The 12786-nt window shown below is 34.8% G+C and overlaps 2 protein-coding genes across 4 annotated transcripts in view; both read left to right on the top strand.

Moving 5' to 3' along the window:
* Window positions 1-2709, top strand: part of kcnip3a (Kv channel interacting protein 3a, calsenilin) — a 73733-nt gene extending 71024 nt beyond the window's left edge. For both annotated transcript variants that reach the window (XM_082187520.1, XM_082187521.1), the window contains 3 exons: window positions 11-115; window positions 213-275; window positions 1226-2709. In XM_082187520.1, the coding sequence (XP_082043646.1) occupies window positions 11-115; window positions 213-275; window positions 1226-1273 (216 nt within the window). In that variant the 3' untranslated portion in view covers window positions 1274-2709. The remainder of the gene's footprint in view (window positions 1-10; window positions 116-212; window positions 276-1225) is intronic.
* Window positions 2710-5966: 3257 nt separating this feature from the next.
* Window positions 5967-12786, top strand: part of slc23a2 (solute carrier family 23 member 2) — a 49559-nt gene continuing 42739 nt past the window's right edge. The window contains exon 1 of one of the 2 annotated variants that reach the window (XM_082187495.1): window positions 5967-6246. The gene's annotated coding sequence lies outside the window, so the exon portion shown is untranslated. The remainder of the gene's footprint in view (window positions 6247-12786) is intronic. The other variant, XM_082187496.1, reaches the window with a different exon arrangement.

Below are 12786 nucleotides of genomic sequence, written 5' to 3'. Positions count from 1 at the left end.
GTGCATGTAGGAGATGCTGTTAATCATGAAGTCAATCTACGACATGATGGGCAGGTACACATACCCCAGTGTGCGAGATGAAGCTCCATCTGAACATGTGGAAAAGTTCTTCCAGGTACCAATAACAAGCACATTTATGCATATGAAGACACTCAACACACACAATCTTACTAGAGCATTAAGATCGTCTACACTTTATAACTTTCTTATAGAAAATGGACAGAAATCGAGATGGTGTGGTCACCATTGAGGAGTTTATTGAGACCTGTCAGAAAGTAAGTTGATATTTGTATTTACCCACAAATTTTGGCTTGAAATGTGTGTAACCATTCTTACATAATTAAAAAATTACATTCTTTAAATTATCACATTCAATTTGAGGTGAAAATTTAGTAAATAGTTCATAAAACCAGTGTCATGTTAATGATCGCTTTCAGTTCAATGGAAAATTCATGTGAATTGCTCGTTAAATGCTTCTTATGTAAATTATTGCATTCAGATTTTTCGTACAGTACATTGTTCATATAACTATTTCTTTTTGAATGCTCACATTTAATTCAGTGCAAAAATGTGTTAACGGTTTAATACGTAAATTATTGCTTCCAATTCAATGTGAAAATGTCTGTAAAATGTTTCTAAAATCTTTTATATAGGCCTATATATCACATTCATTTCAATTTTAAAATAATATTTGTAAATAGTTTGTGAATCCATTTTATGAAAATTATCACATTCCATTCAATGTCAAAATAAATAAATATTAATAAATATTCTTATGTGAATCACATTCAGTTCAGTGCCAAAACATACGTAAATATTCCTAAATCCCTTCAGATGTCAATGTTTGCATTATTTAGTGCAAAATTATATAACCATTTGTATGTAAATGATCACATTCAATTCAAATGTATGTAAATAGTGTCCAGCCACCACCAGCATTTTTGAACATTTTCACAAAACCTATATGGCCTCCAGAATATTTTGTTGATATGAATATCTAAACATGCAATAAAAGAAAAAACAGACCCTCTGCTTTTAAACAAACAAACAAAAACATGTTATTCTAGCTTCATGCATTCTTTTTTTTATCAGCACTTGAATGTAAGTACGCCCCCTACTGTCTAACAGTGAAAGCCGGAAAATTACGTCAATGGCAGGGAAAAGGTTAGGGTTGACGCCAGCCAACCATTACAAACGGTCATAACTGTTTCTTTCTGCTTTCCAGGACGAAAACATCATGAACTCCATGCAGCTCTTTGAAAATGTGATATAGGACGGGTGTGGAGCAATCTAAAGCTAATACAGCCCTCAATGTCCCAAACCAGTTCTCTCCACATGTCTATATACCAAACTAGCACAGCAGTCACTCTCTGTCTTGTCCTGTAGCACTACTCCCATGCCTGCTGCACTCCATAGAATCGTATATAGACCAACACATAGCCTACGGTATGGCTTCACAGTTTGTACTTCACAGCAGGACTACTTTTAATAAGAAAAGCCTGGACGGCTGGGATCCTTCCTGTTGCTAAATACTGACAACCATGTGGTGGAACTTTCTGATCTGAATAAAGAAGCAAAGCCACATTTTGCATCACTGGTTAATGGATTCCAATGGAGTCTCCAACACTCCGGACTGCTTTCTTCTGCCTTATGAATGAGGGACATTACAAGACTCAATCTCAACCTTCCAAGACACCATAGTTTGAAGGAGAGTAAAGCAACTATGGATTTCAAAGGACCCAAAGGAGCGTCTAGCACCAATGACGATTTGAAGCACATGAGACTACACGTAATACTCACCAAAAGAGCAAAATAAATGTGATGAAGAACGACCTGAAGCATGCCTGTCCAGATATGTGAGATATTTGTGATTTTCTTGCATGGAGACTGATAAAAGTTGTACATTTTCTTCCTTGTAAGCCAGTAGGTCCCACAGAAAACTGTAAGCAAACTAAAGCAACTGTATGCGTGGAGTTAGATAGTGTGCCAGTGTTTATAAGTTCTGCTCAAACCTGTATTGCACATATCAGTGGGGCCAGGATCATATGTTTGGTCACATTTGATTCTTGCACAGAAATTAGGTATATATAAATTATATTTACAGTAGGCAATTTAGAAGTATTGAAGTATGTGTTTTATTTTCAGGAATGTATTTATTTGTCAGGCAGTGTTTAATGGAATGCAGGGTTTGGGCATGAACGGACATGTCCAGGTTATTAAAAATGTGGTTTACAAATGTTATTATGCTTATTTAAAAAAATAATAATAATTTGGATTTTGATATGAAACAGACTGATATAAATATACTGTATGAGAGTCTTATTTATCTTTATTTTTTTCTTTTGCCTACATATTGTTTTGTAAAGGTTATATAGCCTATTATTATTATTTTTTGAAGTACAGAACACGATGGACAACTTTGAGCATCTCCTGCTTATTAGACAGTTGTATTATCAGGAATATGGGGCAGTTATTGTAACTTTACGCAACAATCCCCTTTTATAACTATTCCACACCTATAGAAGAACAAATACTACAACTAACGTGAAGTTAAAAGTTCGGAGTAAATTAAAAGTCTGTTTTCAGTTCACTCTCAGCAAGACTTAAATTGTAAAAGCTATTACTGTTTTATTTTTTGTTTATTTGGTTGGAACAGATGCAGATTCATGTAGATCTAATGAATAAAAGATGCACTACTCTTGATCAAAACCAGTGTGTTTCTGTTAATGTTACGGATGCTGATAGACTCACTCTAAAGAAAGACAGGAAGTTGTGTCATTTAGCCAATGACAGTGAGTTATTCTTAGTGCTTCTCATAAACAGGCCATTCTTAACCCTTGTGCGTCAATTAAAAAAAAGTTACACATAGGTTCATAGAGGACAAAAATCTCAAAAAACTGTCATAAAAATGTTAAGCTTGGTCTCAGAGAGAGAGAGAGAGAAATGGTAATATTAGAACTAACTTCAACTTTAACAATAAACCATATATTCCTGATTTATGACTATCCATTTTTTTTACAGCTAACACTACAAGTTGACAACTTTTTCAAGATCATTTAGCATTCACAAATCATGTCCACAATTCTGTTGGTGTGTTCACACAGCCTACAATGCCTAAAGGGTTGAACCTTCAAGGTGTGTGTGATCAAAAATGTGTCAGTTATAAAACCATTAAATCCCATATATTATAACAATAGAAAATTCACCCAAGCAAAACAGAAATGGGAAATCAGATTACACCTCTCCATGTGTGTGATTTGCCTTCCAAAACACGAGAATGTGTTTATATAGAATATCATTTCCTTAAAGAAACGTTTATCCCAATTCTCAGTGTTTATGCAAATCTGTGTGTGTTTTGGTTCATGCTGGAGACACGTCTCCATTTTGTTTGCTTTGGGTGTCTAACTAGGGAATATAATCTCTCTTCTCTAACCTCTTTTCACTTTACACTCTCATGTATCTTTTCAATTGGCTGTTCATCTTAACATTTCCCATAATATATGTTCAATCTTGTTTCTATCTTATGACATCGCCTATGTGATTCCTTGAACTGTAAATTAGTTAACAAATCTGAGTGAGGCCTTTAGACCCACTGACCTACATCTATCAATTAAACCCATAGGTAAGCTACTGATTCAGGCCGTTGAACTCTTAAATAACCAGGAAGACGACGAAGTCAACACTGTCTAGCTCTTGTTGGTGTATTATGACAACACTACTTCCGATTCTTTCCGTGTCAGTTCAGGTCTGCCTCTCACCTGCTGCTATTTCCAGGAGTGACATCACTTCCTGTATTTATGAGCAGAAATACATTTATTGATTCATGCCATTTACAGCCAGCCGGGTGAGATTTATAAAAAAAAATGTGGTTTCTCTTTATTTTAAGTTTGAGTCTGTGTTATAGTGTAGTTATACTGTACATTTAAGTAATAACAATTAACTACATGTACTTACTATAGGGTTAGGATCATTAGGGTTTGGTTTAGGGTTAGTCGCATGTAATTTATAGTTATTACTGCAGTAACTTCATGTAACGTGTAACAAGGACACTGTAAAATAAAGTGTCACCAAAAAAGTATTTGAGCGAGAATGTCATCGTTGAAATTTTAAGGTAAAACTTTAGACAATGTAGAAATACAATGGAATTCATATAAAATAAGCAGTAAAATGCAGACATAATTGTTTAAACCGAAATAACTAAATTAACTCTTTAACAATTTACTTATTGACTGTAAATGTATTTATACAAATTACAGGCATGAGGTTTTAAGATAAGCTACAGTAGCCTGTAAGCTATGATTGCATGTCACATGACCTATAAATGATGTAGGCCTACATGGTTAGCCTACTCTTTCTTCTACAAAGCCGTTCCAGTTATGGTCAAAATTCAGTGTCACTCTGGTCAATCTGAGAAAAGATCATTCAAGAGAAAGTGACGATGCTTTTGCTCCCCTTCTCTTGTGCTTAAAGCAAATTGGAATATAATAAAGCCCCTTTTTGTATCCATGGGAATTAACTTTTTTTTAACTGTACTGAAAGAAAAAAAGTAGTAGCCTTAGTCGATTACCAAAGCGGTGTATGATAGGAGGCTATGTATTTGATGTGCTTTTTATTTTCAGGCTTACATTTTGGGATGTAATGAACAATACACTTGCAATTATTTATTTTTATTAGGGAAATACCATTTGGAAACCAAGGGGATTCATTGCAAACCAAATTTCTTTCATTTTATATAACACTGCCTATTCACACCATCAGGGGGCAGTACAAAGTTAGTCATGTTGAATTTTGTTAGACCTTACTCAAGTGTATTGGGACCGCTCATATTTGAGGAAGTAGCCTACTCTATTTTATTTTATTTTAAGTGCATCACAGACACGCCATTGTAAGAAAATTATTAGGCTTCAAAACCCTTATTACATTTAGACAATAGCTATACCAAGTTGTTTTCCATTTAGAGTAACTTTGCTCTGTACCATGATAAAGTAAACATATATAATAAAAGCACATAAAACAAGTTTTGTATTTGTTCAGTGGTGCTATTGTATGTGTTCATATTAGATGGTCAGTGAGCTTAGTCACTGCTGTGCTGCTCTCTTAAACCCTTCATTAAAAGCTTAGCAAAAACACAATGAATGAATTACACAACAAACTCTTCATCTGCTTCTTCAATGGCCCTCTGTTGAGCAAAAATAACAGTCCCTCAGTGACCTCCCTTTGTGTCTGCGTTGCATGTTCTTTTAGTGGGTTGTTCACTAATTATATAATTTCTTTTATAATGAAAATGTTTTATAATGATGACAATGGAAAACAGGTCACGTGTTGTTATTTTCAAAAGTGCACTCAAATAGCACAAAGTTTTAAAACTAAGAGATGCTTTCCTACTAATTTTATAATGTGAAATGCGGCTCATATCATTGGTGCCTTGTCGTTATGTAGTGTTGACCGAATGTAGGTCAATTAAGTAATGACGCAGTGCAGTCTGAAGACCGATAGAGGGCGTCAAGGAACACCACGTATGGCCTTGAGTGAACCTATGTGCTTCTTTTATTAACATATCGTTATTTATATTTAATAACGTTAGAGCTATGTGTATGTCAATTATATATATATATGTTTACATATATTTTCCGTCTCTTTCTGTTTTTTATCTATTTGTGTAATTGCATATTGTATGTTGTAAATATGTCAGTTCGATAGCCTACTTCTAAGGGAAAAAAGAGAATGAAAGCGCCATCTTTACTGTTAAAAGCACACTTTGAGGAAATGTTGGTCCTGTGAGGCATATACTAGGGGGCGTGTGAAGGAGGATGCATTCAGCGGACTTATGGAATCACAGGGGCGGAAACTACACCGTTGTAAAAGAGGTGACTGGAGTGATGCGTCATCGCTTTTGAACAATTCTATTGGTCGAGAGTCACCAGAAGGCGGGGCTTGTGAGCGTCGCGACGTCAGGGTTTGTTTTGAGCATGCGTTGAAAAAATGCCACAGTGCTCCTGTGTGTGTACGTCCGTGTGTTGCTATATAACAGAGGGGGAAAAATCCGTTCCACTCGCCTCCTGCTCATCACATGTAAGCCCGTGTAGTCAGAAGACTCATTCCTGTCGAAGATGTTTGCTCAGAGAAAGTCGCTGTTTCTGTATTGACCCTCAGTAGTGTTGAAGTAGGACACTCAGTGCAGCGCGACTCTGAACACAAGGGGAAATTACAAAAGAGGAGGACGACGGTTTTTTTCTTCCCTGAAAGGTGAGCAATAACGGCTGAATGTATTTTGTGACGCAAGTGGTGTACTTGTAAATGTAAATGTAAATATATATTTTCTTCATGTCTATCATAACGGAAAATGTCCTAGTCGCATCCCATCAACACCTTATATTCCAGTCCCAGCGATGCGATACAGCTATGCAGAATCTGACTTCTAACCGGCTTGACTGCATATACAATAAAGACGACGCTGTTGTTATATGAGCACTTACATTTTTTCTTGTTCTCTGGTTTATGTGTGTGTATATAGGCTAAGACTTGATTTTGAGGTATGGATAACGTTCAGCACTATCGATCTGTCTGTTGAGCTGAGCCATATGGATGTTGAGTCATTGGCTCTTTTTAAAGGACCACGTGCTTTCAGCCGGTCTGGTTTGAGATGTATTTTTTCATCTTATAATAACTACAAGTGACAGCGAGCGGGTTAGGCTAATCTCTCTGTTTTCTAGCCTGCGCACACATACATGGTTGATCATTTAATTAAGATTTAATAATGCTAGACGACATTAAAACGCCACGTTTAATTAATCCAAACACAACAAATATATATAATTTCTCCCTTCAAAAGCAGTGAGAAATGTACTTTTCTGTCAAGTATCCAGTTCCAGTATGGTGACATGATAGTTTGAATATTAAACGTTCTTGTCTTAGTTGATTGAATAAAGGGATACTCGAACTGATTATCTTTGAGAAGTATGTCAAGGTTAGTAATAGTTTGATAGATGGTGACATAAAGATTGTGAAGAAGAGCAGGGTCATAAGGTTAATGCCTGACATCATCATTTGTGATACAACCTGGACATAGTTTGTGCCTCATTGAATATGGATTTGGTAATTGTTGAACTGAAAGTTTCTAGGCTGACTTTAACCTCTCCCAGTTGTGCCCTTGACCAATATAATTTACTAGTCTATTGTCCCTGTAAGACACTGGTGCAACACAAATCGCCGAATGGCAAATAAGTAATAAAAAAAGTCAGTGGTGTTTGTATAGGCCTAAATGTTTTACGATCTTAGAAAATCTGGAAATATTAGGAAATTGTGATGGCTTCTAACATTATTAATGTCTTTCTTTACTGTGACTTATAATACATTTAATGCATCTTTGCTGACTAAAAGTATGAATTATTACCCCAAACTTTTGAGTGGTAGTGCATTTGTTTATAATATTTGGCACTAAAAAATTAAATCAGCAAGATGTTAATCTTTGTAGAGTAAAACTTTCCTCAAGCCATAAGACATGAGGGTCTTATTGGAAACATTTGTACACTAAGAAAAATCATAGAGTAATGTAAAAGCTTGCTCTCTGACATGCATGTTTAAATCTTCCTCAGAAATCTCTATGAAATTAATTTTACCCAGCAATCATGAATGACTGGAAATGCCATATATATATTTTTCATCATTCAGTGTGGGAACGCAGAAGTATGAATGGCAAATCATGCCCTCATGAATCTTCCAGTTATGCGTAGAGGATGGAGGTCATCTATAGCCAACCTATGCTCTCCGTCTTTCTGTGGTTCATTGTAAAATATGGATTTTATGTTATTTTATATTTTCTTTTGAGTCATTCACAATGCTTTGGGTGTTTTTGTCAATGATTCCTAAATTATCCATCCATCCATGAGATAGAGTGTAAAGTCAGTGACATCTCCTCCATATGGAATCTATTTTCCACCATGGAATACATTTTTTATTATTTTTTTAAAGGTAATTGCGACTTTTTATCTCACCATTTTTTTTTTTTTTTTTTCTCACATTGGCAGGTTTATAGCTCACAGTTCAGAGAAAAAAGTCAGAATTGCTAGTTATAAACTTTCATTTGAGTGGGGGAAAAAAGCCAGAATTGTGAGTTTATATATCGTGATTCTCATAATTTTTTTTCTTCTCGGAATTTTGAGATATAAACTCGCAATTGTGAGGAAAAAAAGTCTGAACTGTGAGATATACACTCGCAATTGCAAGAAAAAAGTAGTGAGAAAGTCACAATTACCTTTTTTTTTTATTATTATTGCGAGTTTATACCTCACAATTGTGACTTTTATTTTCTTCTCAGAATTGTAAGAAATAAATTTAATTCTGAGGAAAAAAATTTCCTTCAAAAAGCTCTCTACAGTATAGCGGATAAATAAAATAATGTTTAAGCTGTATGCCATTTTTTGACTGTACTAAAGCATAAAAATACCATGTTTGCAGATATTTAGGACACATGCCAAGTTCACGTACTCGTTTATCTGAAGAACAATGCTACAGTAAAACTACAAAGTAATAGGCAAAAAGATACTTTAGTACAGTAACCTAATACTTTACGCCGCTGCATATTTCTGAGAGCATAATTTATTCTATACTCTTTTTAAACCGATAACCTTTAAAAGTATGTCAACAGAAAGACATCCAGGGCTTCATAAACAGTTTAGATAAACCAATGTAGCTCAGAAGAACTCGGCTGTGTTTTACAGCACAAGCTGTCGAGCAGCAGAAGACTGTTTTGAGTGAAATGCTTTGCTTAAACAAATCTGTTGTGCTTGGTTTTGACTTGCCTTAAAATTGTACAGAGAAGTTAAAGGCGATGGGTGATTTCCATTCTATAGATGGAAGACTATAGTTGTATAGTCTTACTTTTTCTTTTTTTTATCTTAGAATTAGAATCAGCATTTGTCAGCAGAAGTCATTGCTCACTTGTCAATCAGAAGTGGATTGTTTTAATAAATTGCCAATTAACTGTATTGATTTAACAGACAGCTTAACTAAGGAAAGGGAGAAGAAGCATGTAATTAAACAGTGAAGCTGAGAGGGCATGTTAACACACCAGCGGGCTGACGGTCACAAAACGTTATGTAACGTACCACTGGAAAACAAGATGGTATTTAGGTCTTTCTTCCTCTTTTTGATTGTTCTTTCTTTTTCTCAGTCATCTGATCACTCACAAAATGAGATTTAGTCTCTTGAAGCGAAAAATATGCCATCACTCACACACTCTCGATCACGCTATTTCAGTGTTTTTCACATGACTTCTGATTCTCTCTTCTCTTTTTCTGTCTCTTTCCGTTTTTTATGATGAAACATTTATGATCACACTTTAGTTTAGGGTCCAATTTACTATTAACTAACTATTAGCTGAAGTTTGCCTCATTAAACTCCTAATAACTGCTTATTGATAGTTAGTAAGGTGGTTGTTAAGTTTAGGTAGGATTAAGAGATGTAGAATATGGTCTTTTTGTTGAGGCAATGCCATGGTTTAAGGGATAGTTTACCCAAAAATGAAAATTCTGTTATGTCGTTCCAAATCTGTATGACACTTTCTTCTGTGGATAAAAGATATTTAAGTTATATAACCACTGACTTCCATTGTGTGATCAAACGGAGACATTGTTTAAAATATCTTCTTTTATGTTCCTCAGAAGAAAGCAAGTCATGATGACATGATGAAATGATGACTGAATTTTCATTTTTGGTTAATTATTCCTTTAAAGAATGGAATTCTATAGTTGTATTTTGTAAAAACCTATGAATAACACTTACTGGCCTCTGACTGAGATTCTTTCAATAAACCATATAGGACTAATTGAGATCCTGTGGTTTGCCGTTATGTAAATTGTGAGGGTTTCACACCTTGCATAAGAGCAAGGTCTCAGGTTTCTTATGAAAGAAGGATCCCGTGACATTTACTCATTAATTTATTGGCATCAATCTTTATTAGCTCTGAGATAATAATTATAATTTAAGCTATAATAAGCTATGATTTTTGAGAGCCTGATTACAAAAACAAGTCTCACCATTGAAATCCGTGTCTCAAGCACACAATTATAATGATGTTCTCATTATAATTTTATCTAGCCTAGCCTATATTACAGACTTAAGCTGCACATTGTACTGTTTTTTTTTTTTTTTTTTTTTTTTTTTGTGGTTTCAAGCAATTGAGCTGACTTAAATGAGTTAAATAAAGGCAAAGAGTTTTGAGAGAATGAGACGCATGTGAGATCCGTGTCTCTGTCGGCAGCGGCTGGTTTTAAAGTGTCAGCAGCCAATAAAGCTTTCTGTCAGTAAAGTTAATCAAAAAACAAACGTAACAGAGAAAAACACTCGCTGCTCTTGACTAAAGAACTTTTGTAACTTTAATAAGGATTAATATAATTGAAAATGTATGCAGTGCAAACTGTTTGATAACTTTATTCAATTTCTGTATATTTCCTACCTGTTAGACAAATATTTAAAATATACTGTCTTTATGTTGTTTCTACATTCAGTTGGAGATTAACTGTGAAATTGTTACATTATAAAATATATTAAAAAAGAAAGTTGCGATTGATTGTGATTAATCAGGAAAAAATGTGTGATTAATCTAGTTAATTTTTGCAATAAAAATAAATAAAAAAGAAACATGAATAAGTCTTCTTCATGTTTATTTTTATTGAGTATTATGTATTTATTTCCAGCACCGGCCAAAATCCCCCCAAAAAACCCAAAAATTTCACCCAAAGCAGAAAATCAGGGTCACATGATGTTCTTGACTGCATGGTTTTTAAAACCATGACGTCCTTGACAGTGACCTTTTTTCACAAAATGTGCAGACAGTGTTTTTTGTTAGTGTCTCTGTGTCAGATTGATCTATAACCTGTTAGATTCAGTCTATTTGAGTTGAGAATGAGATCATTATAGTTTGGTAAAGAGTTCATTTTTACCTGAACAGTATTCCTGTTCTTTTTTTAAATTTAGATTATTATTATTATTTTTGGATCTCCTCACATAGTTAAACACATTAGCTCAGACTTAAAAGCACTGCATTTAGACGTTCACCATAATTCACCTTTTCTTACTGAACAGCATCTCCTGAGATCTTGTAGTTGATAAACGGCTCTATAAATCTCCCTCGCTGTGCTGCAGTAAATGTTGTTGTCATGCTATCTGGCGCAGACCAGATTCAATCCCACCCTGTTCTACTGACAGAAGCCCTTCAGATACCCCTGTTAATTGAAATGCCCCCTCCCTTTCTCTGGGGGTCCTTTTGTGTTTAATTGATGTGCATCCAAGATACCCTATTGATATATTAATTTCATTAATGTGTCATTCTTTGATATTCACTGCACTGAAAGTCAAGTTCGCCCCTGCAGAGGTGCGCTGATGTTTAAATCTCCGCTCAGTGGGGCAGGGCAGCGGTCCAGTGATGTCAGGCTCCCCTGCAGTGCTCCGGTATTGTCACTAAACTCGCTTCACCACTGAGAGGGCTAATTAAACTGCATATTTGTGCGAGTTAACTGGTATGGAGGAATGTGTTTTCATGGGTGTGGAAAGGTCAGCCTCTTTGGGAGAAACCAGTGAAAATCAGAATGACGACTCGGGTAGTCAGTAGTCAACATTTGAAGTGGATCAAAACCTTTCATCAAAGTTATACATGAATTACAATACCCGTTCTTGTCTTAGGACAACTTTGATGAACATTTTTGATCCACTTCAAATGTTGACTTCTATATTTAATGTCAATTTTCTCTGTAAATCATCTGTGAATTTACATTTGGCCTTCTTTTTTTTTTTGCCGCTGTTCACAAGCAAGCGCAGTTTGACCGATGTTTGCGTTACGTACATGGCCGACCGACCGACCGACGGTGGCGTGCGAGAAGGCGGGACCTAAAGCAAAGCAAAAGCCGAATCCCGGACATTTTGGGCGATCTAGAATTTATTTTAATTTTATTTTTAGGTCCAAAAAGAGGGCATATCAGGGAAAAAGAGGACATATGGTCACCCTATTAGTATTTCAACTTAAGCATATTTATTTCAGTTAATTGCCCAGGCAACATTTCAAATTTTCTTAAACTAAAACTTATTATAATAAGATGATAATGATGATATTTATCAATTATGTTATTTTTATTTAAAGATAGGGATTTTTATTGATTTATTTTAGGTAACAGTAACAACACTGAAAATAGTAAATGTGAGTATTGATGACACATTGTTTCCAAAAGTAAATTGTTTTTTTTACATTTTATTGAATAATAATTTTTAACTTAAGAACAATATACATAAATACACTAAAGCTAAAACTTATTAAACTTTAAATGATTAAACCTATTAAAGTTCAAAGTATTTAAATGTTATATGGGTAATATTTAATAATATTAAGTAAAAGTACTATTATAATTTGTTTAATACAAAGTATTTTTGTGTGCAATATTAGAATATTACAGGAATATTTTCAGTTGAAGTCAGATTTATTTCTCTAGCATTTCTCGCATTAAATATTAAAAATGGTTAATAATATCAAGCAAAAAATAGTGCCAGACAGTCAGCGAATGAAGGACAACAGTAGTGATGGAAAAAAACCTTAGAAAGAGGCAATCAGTTTACTTACTATTTATAGGCTATGTATAGCATGTCTTATTTCTTACTGTTAATTGATTTATTTTTTTCGTCTGTGGACCCCCTAGCACCCTCTTGTGGACAGCTGGGGGGCTCTTAGACCCTATTTTTAAAACCATTGACTCCTGGAAGGCGGGTCAGGATATTGTGCATGATCTTGCCAAGGCT

The sequence above is a fragment of the Leuciscus leuciscus genome (assembly GCF_965113295.1).
Source record: "Leuciscus leuciscus genome assembly, chromosome: 13".
NCBI lineage: Eukaryota > Metazoa > Chordata > Actinopteri > Cypriniformes > Leuciscidae > Leuciscus > Leuciscus leuciscus.
Note: the sequence above shows the minus strand (reverse complement) of the source record. Positions and strands in the feature narration are given on the sequence as shown.